This window comes from Pan troglodytes, chromosome 20 (genome assembly GCF_028858775.2).
Source record: "Pan troglodytes isolate AG18354 chromosome 20, NHGRI_mPanTro3-v2.0_pri, whole genome shotgun sequence".
Taxonomy (NCBI): domain Eukaryota; kingdom Metazoa; phylum Chordata; class Mammalia; order Primates; family Hominidae; genus Pan; species Pan troglodytes.
In genome coordinates, this window is record NC_072418.2 from 17,587,682 (window position 1) to 17,604,718 (window position 17,037).

The 17,037-nt window shown below is 40.1% G+C and overlaps 1 protein-coding gene across 1 annotated transcript; it reads right to left on the minus strand.

The window, feature by feature from the left end:
* Positions 1 to 9,415: 9,415 nt before the first annotated feature.
* LOC100610380 (olfactory receptor 7A10-like) lies at positions 9,416 to 10,345 on the minus strand. The gene has a single exon (XM_016934442.1). The coding sequence runs from the start codon at positions 10,343 to 10,345 to the stop codon at positions 9,416 to 9,418; it is 930 nt and encodes a 309-aa protein (XP_016789931.1).
* Positions 10,346 to 17,037: the final 6,692 nt, after the last annotated feature.

Here is a 17,037-nt window from a genome sequence, read left to right on the forward strand (position 1 = left end):
GCTTCTCATCCCACTCACAGTATTAGAAAGGAATGGGTACCAGGCAAGCTGTTAATATCAAATTATCTTTCCCCAAGAAGATACAGATATGGTACCTAGAATTTCCAGTTTGAAAACTTCTCATGCATATGGAACCTCGAGCGCCACTGCACTCCAGCCTGCGTGACAAAGCGAGACTCTGTCTCAAAAACAAACAAACAAACAAAAAACTGAGAGGCAGAGAGAGAAACTCGATTGGAACTGAAGGGAAAGATAAGCTAATAAGCTCACATAGTCCCTGAGAGACCTTAAGGAAGAAAAGGCTTCCTTAGTTTTGAAAACATTCCAACTCCTCTTATATCCCTGAGGCCCAGCAAAAATCAGAAAAGACAAAGGGAAATTTACCAAATATCAAACACGGTGATATCTTTTCTGTGTCAAGATACTGATAGATTGAGAACCCCCATGGAAAAAAAAATGAGCAAATGATAAAAATCAACTATTCAAAAAGGAAATACAAAAGGAACTTCTGGGCCAGCTTATTTATTGTGCTGGGGTCTGTCCTGTGCATTGTACGATGTTTATCAGCTTCCCTGTTCTCTACTGACCCTCCCCAGGGTGGGTCAGTAAATGCTAGTATAATATTTATATAAATAAGAGGCATTTGGTAAATATGATTATCATAATTCAGCCAACCCAGTCATTGCTCAATGTCCCCCGGGAGACAAAACCACCCCTGGGTGAGAACCGATTTTTAACATAAAAATCACAAAATATTTCCATACCTTTTATCAACTGAGAAAGGACAAGGGAAGATGAGCCTTAAAACAAACAAACAAACAAAAAAACCTATAGTCAAATATAAAAAGCACATGTGTTATGCATAACATACTACTCAACCTTTGTATAAACCTTTGTCTAAAGAGAAGGTTTATGAGGAACTAAAATCTTATGGAGAATAGAATATAAGTGAGGATGCTATTAGGTTAAGAACAGTTATTTCATTTTATGGCTGCATAGTATTCCATGGTTTATGTCCTTTGCAGGGACATCAATAAAGCCAGAAACCATTATCCTCAGCAAAGTAACATAGGAACAGAAAACCAACCACCACACATTCTCACTTATCAGTGGGAGCTGAACAATGAGAATGCATGGACACAGGGAGGGGAACAACACACACTGGGGTCTGCTAGGGGGTGGGGTGGTGGGAGGGAGAGCATTAGGAAAAATACCTAATGTATGCTGAGCTTGATACCTAGGTGATGGGTTGATAGGTGCAGCAAACCATCATGGCATACGTTTACTACGTAACAAACCTGCACATCCTGCACATGTACCCCAGAACTAAAAATTAAAATTAAAAAGGAATAGTTATTTCAAAACAGCTGTATGAATCAACATAGAAAGAAAGTCTGAAAAAACCTTATAGAAAAATATGACAGTAATAATTTACTGACATAAAAATGCACCACGAATTCACTGTGAAATCGCCTCTTGGAAATTGAAGAATATCACAGGAAAATGTTTAAAATGTGGGGAGGAAACAGTATCCAAGGTTATAATTTTGTATTATATAAACATATAAAGCTTCAAATGTTTAGGGGAGATAAATGTGAGGTTTAATCAGATGATAAGGAGTCAGATTAGGACTCCAAAAGGAAAGCATGTCCCATCAAGCCCAAGGTAGCATGTGCTGAGGAACAGTAGCAGGGGAGAAATTTACAGCTTTGTGCACGTGCTCATTAGGCAAACTTCCTCCTGTTATTTCAGCCTTGAGCACATCGTGTCCCTATGAGACATTGCTCTGCATGGAACTTTTTTATTTTTCTTGCATTTTCTGTATCCAAGACACCAGATTAAAAGAGAGGTGAATCCAGTTTTATTACTTCTTCACTATGGACCTGCTTGCCTTCCAGAAATGTAATCTGTTAACACTGTATCCCAACCGTGGGGGAAGGTTTTCTCCACAGTCTAAACTGAGGAGCCTGTCTTTGATTAGATCCCTTGGATCTGCAGAGCATTGACTGTGATGGGAACACAGACATTGATATCTCCAGAGAATGACTTTTCCCCTCCTCAGCAAGGGAGTGAACTGTGTTCTCTTGATAGAAAACCATGAGTTCTGTATTGCTTGGCTTCATGAGTCCTTTGGCAAAATAATGTAATTTTGCATACTTCCTTAACCATACATCTTTACATACACAAAAAAATTAAATGTTATTCAGTAAAGTTAGTAGAAAAAAAAATCTTCCAATCCATTGTTTGAAAGAATGCAATCAAAATAATAGTAAAAAAAACCTCAGAAACCAGAATATAAAAGCATAGAACGTGCACAATTTGCAATGGAGAAAATTAAAGCTACTAAACCCTCAGGTAGAGTATACTCATCCTCAACAGAAAGCGAGGCTTAAAACTTGGATGACAGGTTGATACGTGCAGCAAACCACCACGGCACATGTATACCTCTGTAACAAACCTGCACATTCAGCACATGTATCCCAGAACTTAAAGTAAAATAAATAAACACATAAATAAGAAAGTCCTTGCGATAGTTTGCTGAGAATGATGGTTTCCAGCTTCATCCATGTCCCTACAAAGGACATGAACTCATCATTTTTTATGGCTGCGTAGTATTCCATGGTGTATATGTGCCACATTTTCTTAATCTAGTCTATCATTGTTGGACATTTGGCTTGGTTCCAAGTCTTTGCTATTGTGAATAGTGCCACAATAAACATACATGTGCACATGTCTTTATAGCAGCATGATTTATAATCCTTTGGGTATATACCCAGTAATGGGATGGCTGGGTCAAATGGTATTTCTAGTTCTAGATCCCTAAGGAATCGCCACACCGACTTCCACTATTGCAAGGACAAAAACCCAAACACCGCATGTTCTCACTCATAGGTGGGAATTGAACAATGAGAACACATGGACACAGGAAGGGGAACATCACACACCGGGGACTGTTGTTGGGTGGGGGGGGGGGTGGCGGGGAGAGCATTAGGAGATATACCTAATGCTAAATGACGAGTTAATGGGTGCAGCACACCAACATGGCACATGTATACATATGTAACAAACCTGCACGTTGTGCACATGTACCCTAAAACTTAAAGTATAATAATAAAAAAAAGAAAGTCATGGCAAGTAAAAACTCTTTAGTGTTCCCATTTTGAAGATAAAATAACATTAATTTTATTCAGGTGAATATTTAGCAAGAGAGAGAAGATACTGTGAAATGTCTGTCTTGTGAACTACTGTTGCGAGGTAGTATTTGTAAGCAGCCCGTTGGTCTAGATCTTTCTAATGAATACAGAAACATGCTCCAATACACTCATCTTAATTTTAAAAATAAACCCTCAATTCATTGCACATCCACCCACACCTAATATTCTACATTCTACTCTCCTACTTCTTTTTTTGTGTGTTTGTTTGTTTTTGAGACAGAGTTTCTCTGTTGTGCCCATGGCATGATCTCAGTTAACTGCAACCTCCACCTCCTGGGTTCAAGCGATTCTCCTGCCTCAGCCTTTCAAGTAGCTGGGACTACAGGTGTGTGTCACCACACCCAGCCAATTTTGTATTTTTAGTAGAAGATGGGGTTTCACCATGTTGGTCAGATTGGTCTCGAACTCCTGACCTCAGGTGATCCGCCTGCCTTGGCCTCCCAAACTGCTGGGATTACAGGTGTGGGTCACCGTGCCTGGCCCCTTTCCTACTTCTTTAACTGCAAACCTCCTAGGTTCTAACTTCACTGGAACCACTTTATGTCTTCCATTCCTTCTTCAATCTCATCCAATTGAACCTCCATATCCCTCAATTAATTGTCAACAACAATCCCTGCATTGCTGAGTCTTACAGACACATTTTAACGTATAAAATAAATAAATTATAAATTAGTCAACCAGGCAAACAAACACACATGAATCTCTCACCTGGCTTGATACTAGGTGACCTCAGGTAAACATTCTTGGCTTCCATTCTCTTTGAACATTTCCTGCAGTACTTTCTGGGGTCTCAGACGCACCTGTATGGGGTCTCAGAGATGAAGGTCTCTGTGTGGAAGTTTAAATTCCTCCCTGGGTAGTTGATGATGCAGACTGAAGCTCTGTCTCCAGACAGACAGAAGGGAAGAGTTAAGCATCAGCCACACAGCCAGACTTAGGACTACAAAAGAATCAACCACATCCCATCCAGCCCAGGGTTGTCTAATCCCAGAGACAATAGCAGATGAAATATTTACAGTTCCTAATATCTGCTAGCGAGATATATTTCCCTGTTGCTACTCTAAGCCTGGAGCACCTGATTTCCCTGTGGAACACTGATGTGGAAAGAAAGAACAATTTCCTGCTGATTCTCTGTTCCCAAGAGAATCAAGTTAGAAGTCATGTGAATCCAGTCTTCATTACTCCTTCTCTTTGAACTCTGTGCCTTCCAGAGGTCTAAGTGCCATTGCACCTTTTCACAGCCCTCAATTAAAATGTTATCCAAAGTGTAAGGCTGAGTACATGGTCTTTACTAGATCCCTTGGATATTCAAATCATTGACTTGTGGTTGGAACACAGCTGCTGACATCTCCAGACCACCGCTCTTTCCTCATCAAAAGGGAGAGAACTGTGTTTATTTGTCATAAAGCCACAGGTATTTACTATAGTCCTTGGCTTCCTGATGCTTTTGACAAAGCAATGAGCAGTTTCTTGCTTGTAAACACACAAGCATCAAAGTACAACTTATCATTCAGTCCTTCCTTTATAAAACATTTGGTAATCATAAGAGATATACTTAAACCTTTGTAGACATCATGGAATAAGTTAGAATCTTATATGGTTTGTCTCATTTAATATCACATGTAATGTGTCTCATTTTTATACATCTTTGTTCTATGAGGTCAAACGATTAGACGCCTCTTTCTGCATTTTTAGGATTTTGGTTAAGGTGAGTTAGTGACCTGCCCAAAGTTATGAACCAAGTAAGGGAAGGGATTTGATCAGAATGCCATCCAAATGTTTCCAATTGTCACATCTAGGTTACTGACTTTTCTTTTCTTTACTTTTTTCTTTTCTATTTTCTTTCTTTCTTTCTTTCTTTTTTTTTTTTTTTTTTTGAGACAGAGTTTCACTCTTGTCACCCAGGCTGGAGTGCAATGGTGCGATCTCTGCTCACTGCAATCTCTGCCTCCTGGGTTAAAGTAGTTCTCCTGCCTCAGCCTCCAGGGTAGCTAGGATTACAGGCATGTGCCACCATGCCTGGGTAATTTTTGTATTTTTAGAAGAGACAGGGTTTCACCATGTTGGGTAGACTGGTCTCCAACTCCTGACCTCAAATGATCCACCCACCTCAGCCTCCCAAAGCGCTAGGACTACAGGCATGAGCCACCGTACCGGGCCAGGTTGCTGATTTTCAACCAGCGGTGTTTGTGCTCCAGGAATATTAGGCAATGTTTGGATACACTTTTGGTTGTCACATGTGGGGAAGTGCTACTTACTGGCACATTGTAGATTGAAGCCGGGGAAGCTGCTCAACATCCTACAATGCACAGGACAGCCCACAGCAGAAAGAATTAATGCAAACAAATGTGGACACTGGGGAGGCTGAGACTATTCCAGTCCAGAACTTCCCTAATTTCACTGTATATATGAATCACCTAGGGTTCTTGTTCAAATGTCGATTCTAATTTCAGACATCTAGGACTGGTCCCAACATTTTATACTTTTGACAGTTTTCCTGTTGGTGTTTATGCTATTCATCCTGTTCTGCGGAACACTCTTTGGGGATTGAGGCTGTGGTCAGTGTTAAAGGCAGGTATACATATTTTGAGGCTTTTTCTACCAAGAATCCTACCCTGCTCCTCATGTCTGATTTAGGAGGTCAAATGTTGGACTCGGTAGCTCAGCTTTTGCATAATAGAGTTTACTTACGCGTAAGTCTTGAACACTTACGGAATGACAGGAAATGAAACTTCTAGAAGTTCCACTTACCTTATGAAGTTTAGGTGAGAAGGAAGTAAGACTTCAAAGCCCATTGGAAGTTACTTGGGGCAGAGCAGGTGTTCAATGGATAGTAGATATTTGGACCATGTCCTAGTTTCCCAATTACTCTGCTCATTGTGACACCAGAAAGGTTTCTTGCAACAGTCTAGCACTGTCCTGCTTTGAGGAAACAGCAAGTTGTGATCATGACGGGAGACCTCCTTCCAGGGCCCTGCACAAGGAGGAGAGTGCCTGAGAGTCTATCATTCTATGCTTTGTTGACATAAAATCATACATCATTGTCTCTGTCACCCTCATGCTGGCTCCAAATACTCACAGTAGATATGTCTGACTCTTTAACTATCTTCTACTTTTGAGAATATCTGTAAAGCTGATGTTTCTTAGTGTATCAAATTATCCACCTAATCTTCTAGGAGCTCCTCCAACTCTTCATGGAAATCTTATCTTCCTGGCTTCTAGGTGACAGCATGTAATTCATACATATTTAATGTATACTGAAGTATAAAATGCTTGCATGTCTGTTTTTCTCCCAGTAGATAATTATTTTCCACTTATTTATTAACTCTTAGATAATTAGATGCCTCTTTCTGTATTTTTGTGTTGCCTTTCTATGTTGCCTTTAGGAGGATCAGTCTTCTCCACCTTTGGCTCTGGATTTTGATGATGCCTTAACTGGGAGAAGTGTAACACCTACGATGATTGAGACATGCTTTGTCTGATAGGATGTGAGTGGTCATGAGATGTTCAATCTGTGAGAAGAAGCTGTAAGAGGCATTGTGAGATGACACCACTTCTGTTGCTCTTCCTCTTTCAAATTGTCCTTGCTCTATTATTTAAAAGTCCAATAATAACAAATGCTGGTGAGAGTCTGGAGAAAAGGAAATACTTCCACACTGCTTTTGGGAATGTAGATTAGTTCAGCCATTGTGGAAAGCAGTTTCACAGTTCTCAAAGACCTTAAAACAGGATTACCACTTCACTCAGAAATTCTATTATTGGATATATACCCAAAGGAATGTAAATCGTTCTACTATAAAGACATATGCATACATATGTTCATCACAGCACTATTCACAATAGCAAAGACATGGAATCAACCTGAATGTCCATCAATAGTAGACCTAATAAAGAAGATGTGGTACTATACAACATAGAATACTACAGAGTCATCAAAAAGAATGAGACTGTGTCCTTTGCAACAACGTGGTTGGAGCTGGAGGCCATAATTCTTAGCAAACTAACGTAGGAACAGAAAACCAAATACCACATGTTCTCATTTACAAGTGGGAGCTAAATAATGAGAACACATGGACACAAAGAGGGGAACAACAGATACTGGGGCCTCCTTGAGTGTTGAGGGTGGTAGGAGGGTTAGGATAAAAAAAACTATGTATCAGGTATGCTTATTAACCAGGTGACAAAATACTCTGTACACCAAACCCTCACAACAAACAGTTGGCTTATATAGCAAACCTGCACATGTACCCCTGAACCTAAAATAAAAGTTAAAAAAAGATTGTCCTTACTGCCCAACATTCAAGAGCTAATTAAGCTTGGATAGTCCTATGGCTGAATGTTTTTGTCTTGTCCAGGATATATATGTCCTAATCCCCAATGAGAAAACTTCCACAATGTAGACTCTGATGTGATTTTTTAAAAGCATGACTTTAAATCATTTATTATTGGGATGTTTTGTTACACAACATTAGATTACTGATACAATAATCAAAGCAACATAACTAAAGATATTCAGAATTATCTTTTTTTAGGTGTCAGATCCTTTTGTTTTTTAGTTTTTTATTGGATTCACTGTATACAGAATATTCTGTTGGCTCTTTTTTTTGGTGCTTTTTCTGATATCAGAAAGCAGTGTTCATAATTATATGGATATTTATATTTACTTCACATAACTGTATCATAGGATGACCACTTTTAGATTTCCTCTAGGTAACCAGAAGAGTTTGGCAGGACATGTATATTTTTGCTGAAACAAATTGCAACCTGGAATCTCAAGTCTCTAATCTCACATGCAATACTGGGAAGAAATTCAAGCTCTTATGTGAGTCATCATTAGAGAGTTTGGAGTATAAAAGAGGTAAAGCAAGTGATGATACAGTAAATCCACATATCCTCCACTTACCTCCAGTTTAATGCTTGTGACACAATTTATTAAAGGGAGTGATAGTTTTAAAACAATGCAAGAAGTCATATTTGTAGCACTGGAAACTTTTAATCAGAAACAGAAAGATGATGCAATCAAATAATATAGATCATGACACCAAATCCTTTACCTAAATGAACAAACCTCATTACCCATGGACAACAAGCTTCCACCCTTTAATGAGTTGTATTAGTCTGTTTTCACACTGCTGATAAAGACATACCCAAGACTGGGTAATTTATAAAGAAAAAGAAGTTTAATGGACTCACAGTTCCACGTGGCTGGGGAGGCCTCACAATCACAGCAGAAGGCAAAAGACATGTCTTGCATGGCGGCGGGCAAGAGAGCATGTGCAGGGGAACTCCCCTTTATAAAACCGTCAGATCTCATGAGACTTATTCACTACCATGTGAACAGCATGGGAAAGACCTGCCCCTGTGATTCAATTACCTCCCACCGGGTCCCTCCCATGACACAAGGGAATTATGGGAGCTACAATCAAGATGAGATTTGGGTGGAGACACAGACAAACCATATCACACACCATCAAAAACAAATCTTCCATGATAATCACTGCATGACCGAAAATTTTAGTCCATCATATTTAAGGTCGTCTCTGAATCTGAGGCCAAATGAAGTCAATTGATTCATGCAAATGTGTCTTTCTGTATAGACCACACTAGGAACATGTATGTTATAAGTAATATTCGCCTTCCTCCTCTTTACCAGGGAATATAGTAGGCAGTGTAGACACTGAGCTGGATAGCAGACAGGATCCTAATGAGGAGAATAAAATGCCATGACGATTATAAACACACCAGCATGGTCAAGTTTACATAATCAGGAATAGCAGTAAAGGTAGTAAGAAATGAAGGACTCAGAAGTAAAAAACTGTGATCTCAGATATTCATCTATAATATGATTATACCAATGAACTTACATTTGCCAAGTGCAATTGATTTTTTAGGACTGATACAACTCTCTAGTGTATTAGACAAATAGGAATCTCCAAAAGTGTTTTACCCTAGTTTGGAAATAACTATGGGAAATTAGGAAAATGACAAACAAAAAGTAAGTTGGATATCAGAGCAGAAAGCTTTCTAAACAAATAGCATAAGTCTGACACAGCACTTGAGAACAAGGAAATTAAAACTCTAGAAACTGAATAGAAGCAGAACATTCTCTTTCCCTCCTTCCATGATCTGATTCGTGAATCACAATGTTTGAGTTCGGTTAGAGCTTTGAAATCACATGTACTTCTTGAAAGATGCTCATTTTATTTCTTCCTTCTGAAGAATTGTTTTAGAGCCCCCTTTATGTCTTTATTCCTCAGACTGTAGATGAAGGGGTTCAGCATGGGGGTGACCACAGTGTACATCACTGAGGCTGTTGCACTTGAGAGTGAGTTGTGGGTTGCGGCAGCACTAAGGTACACCCCAAGGCTCATACAATAAAATAAGGAGACAACTGAGAGGTGCGATGCACAGGTGGAAAATGCCTTGTACTTCCCCTGAGCTGATGAGATTGCACGTATGGAGGAAACTGTCTTAAAGTAAGAGTACAGGATCCCAGTGAAACATCCCCTACCTAGAAGCACAGCTGACAAATACATCACCATGTCATTAAGAAAGGTGTCAGAACAGGCACTGCGGATTATCTGATTAAGTTCACAGAAAAAGTGGGGGATTTTCAAGTCTGTACAAAAGAGCAGTGGAAACACCATTAAGCTTTCTATCAAGGAATTCAGGGCACTCATGATCCAGGACGCCAGAACCAGCAGTCCACAGAGCCGAGGGTTCATGATGACCGGGTAGTGCAGGGGGTGACAGATGGCCACAAACCGATCATAGGCCATCACGGTCAAGAGTAAGCTGTCCAACACTATAAAGAGTACAAAAAAGTACATCTGGGTGATGCAACCTGCATAGGTGATGACTTTGCTCTGTGTCCGGATGTTTGACAGTGTCTTTGGGACTGTGGTGGAGGTAACACAGATGTCTACAAAGGACAGGTTAGAGAGGAAGAAGTACATGGGGGTGTGGAGGTGGGAATCAGAGCAGATGGCCAGGATGATGAGCAGGTTTCCAAACACAGTTGTCAGATACATGGAGAGGAAGAGTCCAAACATAACGGGCTGCAATTCTGGTTCCTCTGAAAGTCCCAGAAGAAGAAATCCTAAAGTCCTTGTACCATTCTCTGGTTCCATGTGGTTGAGGTGACTACCAGTCAGAGAAAGAGAACATGACCAATTTTTACTCAAAAGGGCATCACTCACATTGCTGAAAGGCAACCAGTTATATTTTGCAGCCAAGACATTAATTTCTATATTTTGTGTATGGAACTTTTCCCAGTTTCTGTGCTCCTCAGAGCTGTCTCTGATTGAAAATTCTTGTGCTATTCTCAACCTTTCCCTAAGAGGTTGTATATTCTTTAATGAGAAATTCTTCTATGCACTTGTGTAATATTGATTGCATGCTGACCATGTTCCAGGAACTGTCTAGGTAATGAGTGTAGGGTGCAGAGAAACTGATAACCTTACTATCCAATGATGGAGAAAGACAATGAGCTGATAAAGACATCATCATCTGTTGCGTTAGATGGTGCTTAGAAGAAAATGAAAGCACATTAAAGAGAATGGACAGGGGTTGCTATTTTTTATGAGTGTACAGGCAAGACCAGCAGACAAGGTGACATTTGAACAGAGACCTCAAGGAAGAGGCGGTTGGGAGCCCGGAGGATATTTGGCGAAGTCTGTGCCTGACAGAGGGAATGACTAATGCAAAGGCCTGAGGAAGGTGCTTGTTTCGGAAAATCAAGGCTCAAATAGAAGCCAGCGTGTTGAGGGGAATGAGAAGGAGGGAGAGTGATCAGAGATGGGTGTCAGGAGTATTGAGGAACCAGGTGGTCTCCCTGCTGCTGTTGAAACTTCAAGACACTGACAGCCCCGTCTCCCCATGTGGTTCTGAGCCCTGTATTAATGTGGCCTCCTAAGAACGTAAACAGGGCAGCAAATTCCAGCCCAAAAGCTTCCCATGCACATGTAAATGTGGGGCTCCATTTTATATCATCACTTTGTGCCTGGTATTTAACAAAATACATGAGAATTTGCTGAATAAACAAAGAGATGCATGAAATAGGCATGATGTATACAGGTGGTTGATGAGAGACTGTGACGAAAACAGCTTCCTCATTTCTGGCAATGTTCAATCCTGGTTATAGACCCCGATGCCCAGAATAATTCATAATTAATACAAGTGATATCTTTATAGGGTCAAGACATCTTACAGATTGAAGACCCCAAGAGAAAATGAAGAAAGGGAATAAACCCACACTTCACAAAAGGAATCACACAAAGTCCAACAAAAGCGGGGGGCGGTTAAAGATGCAATTGTGAAAGACATGTGTAAATTGTAGTAAATGCAAAGCAATGTATGTGAAAAACTTGGCATGTCTCATTTTTGTTCTTAAATGAATGGTTATCACTGGTGATGAGATGAGACTGATGTTGCTCTTCCACCTCTTATTTACCTGTTTTGTAATGTGAAACATCTATGATCACAAAAAAAAGTTTGGAGTTTTGCATCTACTCTGTACCTGCTGTTGGACCTTGAAAAGCCTATAAAGTCATTCTAAATTTTAAAAATTTTTTTATAAATACATAATAGTTGCACATATTTATGGGGTACATGTGATACTTTGATACAAGCATACAATGCATAATGATCAAATGTGGGTAACTGGCATACCTGCCCTCTCAAACCTTTATCATTTCTTTGTATTGGAAACACCCTGTATCTTCTCTTCTAGCTATTTGGAAATATATAATAAATTATTAAGTATAGTCATTCTATTGTGCTGTGGAACAGTAGATCTTATTCCTTTCATCTAACAGTAGATCATATTCCTTTCATCTAACTGTAGAACTTATTGCTTTCATCATAAAAAAGCATACACATAGACCAATGGAACAGAAGAGTAAACCCAGAAATAAATTCATGCATTTACAGCCAACTCATTTTTGACAAAGGTGCCAAGAACACACATTGGAAAAAGACAAGCTCTTCAATAAATGGTGGTAGGAAAACTGGATATCCACTTTCAAGAGAAATGGAATTAGATCCCTATCTGTCACTACATAGAAAAATAATTTTAAAATAGAAAAAAAGACATAAATGAAAGGCTCAAAACTATGAGATTCATAGAATAAAACATAAGGGAAATTCATGGCATTGATCTAGGCAAGTAATTTTTTTGCATTTTTAAATTTATTATTGCTATTTTTAAAAATTGTCATTTTTATTGTGGGTACATAGAAGGCATGTATATTTCTGGAGTACATGGGATGTTTTAATACAGCTATATGATTCATATCAATCACATCAGGATAACTGGGGTATCCATTGCCTCAAGCATTTATCAACCCCTTGTGTTAGAAACATTCCAATTCCACTCCTTTAATTATTTCAAAATATACAATAAATTATTGTTGACTACAATCCCCTTGTTGTGTTATTAAATATTAGATCTTGGCCAGGCACGGTGGCTAATACCTCTAATCCCGGCACTTTGGAAGGCTGAGGCAGGCAGATCGCTTGAGGTCAGGAGTTCGAGACCAGCCTGGTCAACATGGTGAAACCTGTCTCTACTAAAAATACAAAAATTAGCCAGGCCTGGTGGTGCATGCCTGTAATCCCAGCTACTTGGGAGGCTGAGGCACAAGAATCGCTTGAACTCAGGAGGCAGAGGTTGCAGTGAGCTGAGATCATGCCACTGCTCTCCAGCCAGGGTGACAGAGCCAGATTCCATCTCAAAAAAAAAAAAAAAAAGGACCAAAATGAACAAATGCTAACAAGGATGCGGAGAAAAAGGAAGTCTTTTTCTTTTTCTTTTTTAACAAGAGACAGGACCACACTGTGTCACCCAGGCTGGAATGCAGTGGCTCAATCATAGCTCACTGCAACCTTCAACTGGGCTGAAGTAATCCTTCCGCCTCAGCCTCCTGAGTAGCTTGGACTGCAGTCATGCACCACCACACCCAGCTAATTAAAAAATTTTTTTTTAGAAAAGAAGTCTCATTATGTTGTCCAGGCTACTCTCAGTCTGGCCTCAAGCAGCCTCCCGCCTCAGTCTATCCAGTTGCTGGGATTACATCTGTAAGCCACCAGGCCTGGCTAAGAAAGAGAAGCTCTTGTACATTGTTGCTGGAGTGAAATTTGGTACACTTATTATGAGAAACAGGATGGAAATTCCTCAGAAAAATAAAAATGCAACTACCACATAATCCAACAATTCTACTACTGGGCATTTATCAAAAAAAAAATGAAAAGAGTGTATCAAAGAGATATCTGCACTATTCACTCTTTTTTTTTTTTTGAGATGGAGTTTCACTCTTTCACGCAGGCTGGAATGAAGTGGCGTGATCTCAGCTCACTGCTACTTCCATCCCCCGGGTTCAAGTGATTCTCCTGCCTCAGCCTCCTGAGTAGCTGGGATTATAGGTGTGTGCCACCACGCCCAGCTAATTTTTCTATTTTTAGTAGAGACGGGGTTTCTCCATTTTGGCCAGGCTGTTCCCAAACTCTTGACCTCAGGTAATCCATCCGCCTTGGCCACCCAAAGTGCTGGGATTACAGGCGTGAGCCACCGTGCCTGGCCTGATAAGCTACACTATTCACAATAGCCAAGTTATGAAATCAAAGTGTCCATCAATGAATGGACTTTTAGAAGTAATACACATAGACAGTGGATTGCTGTTCAGCCCAAAAAAGAAGGAAATCTTATCATTTGTGATGATACGGATGAACCTGGAGAACACTGTGTTAAGTGAAATAAACCAGACACAGAAAGACAAATTCCTCATGGTCTCATTCATATGTGGAATTTTAAAAGTCGATCCGATAGAGATATCAATTAGAATGGTGGTTACTAGAGGCTGGGGCAGTTGAGGGAGAAGGGGTATGAAGTTTTTTGTTGAAGGATACACAATTGCACTTAGGAGAAATAAATTGAAGAGATCTATTGTAAAGCACACTGACTATATTTGATGATGATATATTGTATTCTTGAAAAACGCTAAGACAGTAGGTTTTTGTTTGTTTTGAGACAGAATTTTGCTCTTGTTGGTCAGGCTGGAGTGCGATGGCACGATCTCGGCTCACCGTGACATCTGCCTCCCAGGTTCAAGTGATTCCCCCGCCTCAGCCTACCGAGTAGCTGGGATTACAGGCACCCACCACCATGCCCAGCTAATTTTTGTATTTTTAGTAGAGAGGGGGGTTTCACCATATTGGTCAGGCTCGTCTCGAACTCCTGACCTCAGGTGATTCACCCGCCTTGGCCTCCCAAAGTGCTGGGATTACAGGCGTGACCCACAGCACCTGGCCTAAGACAGTAGATTTTAAGTGTTCTCACCACACACACACACACAAAAACTAGGTGAGGTAATGTGTATAGTAGTTAGCTGGCTTTAATCATTCCACAATGTATATACACTTCAAAACATCATGCTGTACACAATAAATACATAAAATTGTATCTGTCAATTTTAAAAATAAATAAATAACTTTGTAAACTTAAGATGATCCTTATAAGGTGCTAATCTCAGGGCAACTTGCATAAAAGGGTCTTAATATATCTCATAATTACCAAATGTTTTACACTTGGAGGATAAAATAATAGTTCTTAACCTGGGTTATAAGTATGAAATGTCTCATTGTTCTGGCTAAAGCATGATGCAATCAGACAAGTAGTAACCACGCTTTTAAATCAAGAGAACACAGTTCACCTCTTGCTGAAGAGGGGAATAGCAATTTTCCAGAGATATCAAGGGCTGTGCTCCCAGCAAAAGTCAATGCTTTGTAGATCTAAGGGACCTAGCCAAAATAGCTTCCTTTGTTTTGACTTTGGAGAAAACGTTCCCTCAGGGTTATGGTAATGTAAGAGGAGGTTAGAACTCTGGAACGCAGGCCAGGCAATAGAGAAGGAGAAATAAAGGCTGGATGCACCTCATGTTTAATCAGGTGTCTTGGGAACAGAGGATGCAGGAACAAATATATATATATATGTACACAAAAATATATAAATATATATAAACAAAAATATATAAATATAAATAAATAAATATATATATATACACACACACACACACTATATACTACATACACACACATATATCTTTCAGTGCCAGGCAATGTCCTATGGGGACGTGAGTAGTCAGGGTTGGAATAACAGGAGGAAATGTGCCAAATGAACAGATATACAAAGCTCTAAATATCTCCTCTGCATTGGCCCTCAGCAAATGCAACCTTGGCCTGAATGGGACATGCTTGTTTCTTTTGGAGTCCTCCGACTTGGGGACTGATGCTTTGCTTTCTGCTGCTGTCTGGTCTCAGGACAGAGCTTCCGTCTCCATCATCAACAATCCAGGGAGGAATTTGCACCTCCTCATGGAGGCCTTCCTTTCAGAAAACTCAGCAAGGTGAGTCCAATAGCCTCAGCTGGTACCAGTAGGTACCGTAGGAAATGTAGCTAACTACTATACACTTGACCTTACCTAGGTTTTTTTTTTTTTTTTTTTTTTTTCTGTTGAGAACACTTAAAATCTACTTCTTAGGCCAGGTGCGGTGGCTCACACCTGTAATCCCAGCACTTTGGGAGGCCAAGGCAGTTGAATCACCTGAGGTCAGGAGTTCGAGACCAGCCTTGCCAACATGGTGAAGCCCCCCACCGTCTACTAAAAATACAAAAATCAGCTGGGGCGTGATAATGTGTGCCTGTAATCTCAGCTACTCGGGAGGCTGAGGCAGTACCAGTAGGTACCATAGGAAAGGGTCAGAGAGAATGGCAGCTATGACCATGGACCTGAGGTCACCTGAGAGCCAGTCTAGACTAGCCCTGAGCAGAGAAACTTCTGCGATCATTTGTCTGCTTGCTTGATTCATTTATTCATGTATTTGTTTATGATACTAAAAAGAAAAGTGAATATTGAGCTCAGAATTGAAGAGTGATTATTGAAAGTTAAGTAAGGGTAACGGAAGACCAGTTGGAAGGGGACATGGGAGATTTAAAGTGGCTCCAGTAAAAGTAGAACATTTGCCCTAGCATTTTTGCAATTAAATGGAGAAGAGAACTAGGCTATTAGCTGTGAAGGGAGATACACTGAAGTGAGGGCGTGTCTTTTTTAGGTTTAAGAAGAGACATATTTGAGGATGTTTTCACATTGATGAGAAAGGTCTAAACCAATGAATTGCTTCCAAATGCTACCTGACCACAGCAGTTCATGAGACAAACATCTTGCAGTGTCTTCTCTCATGCTGATCATTCAAATGAAAGTTTAGAAGTTATTCGGTAAATGAAAAGTGATATACTAACAACACTAACTTTGCAATTCTCTCCTTACTTGTGAGGCTAAATATATTTCTGTGTTTGTTAGACATTTACCAACTCTATTGCAAATTATCTGTGCATGTTCTTTGCTTTTGTTTTTGTTTTGTTTTCTGTTTTTGTTTTGTTTTTGAGACAGGGTCTCGCTGTGTTGCCCAGGCCGGAGTGCGGTGACATGATCTCTGCTCACTGCAGCCTCTGCCTCCTGCATTTAAGCGATTCTCCTGCCTCAGCCTCCTGAGTAGCTGGTATTACAGGCTCATGCCACCACACTCAGCTTATTTTTGTATTGTTAGTAAAGACGGGGTTTCACCATGTTGCCCAGGCTGGTCTCAAACTTCTGACCTCAAGTGATCTGCCCACCTCAGCCTTCCAAAGTGTGGGATTCCAGGCGTGAGCCACCATGCCCAGCCTTGTTCTTTGCTTTTGCATGATGGGTTTGTAATGTTCTTATCCCTATTTTTATTGCATTTTTAAAATAAAAATTGGAGTTGTTTTCACCGATGTTGGCATTTG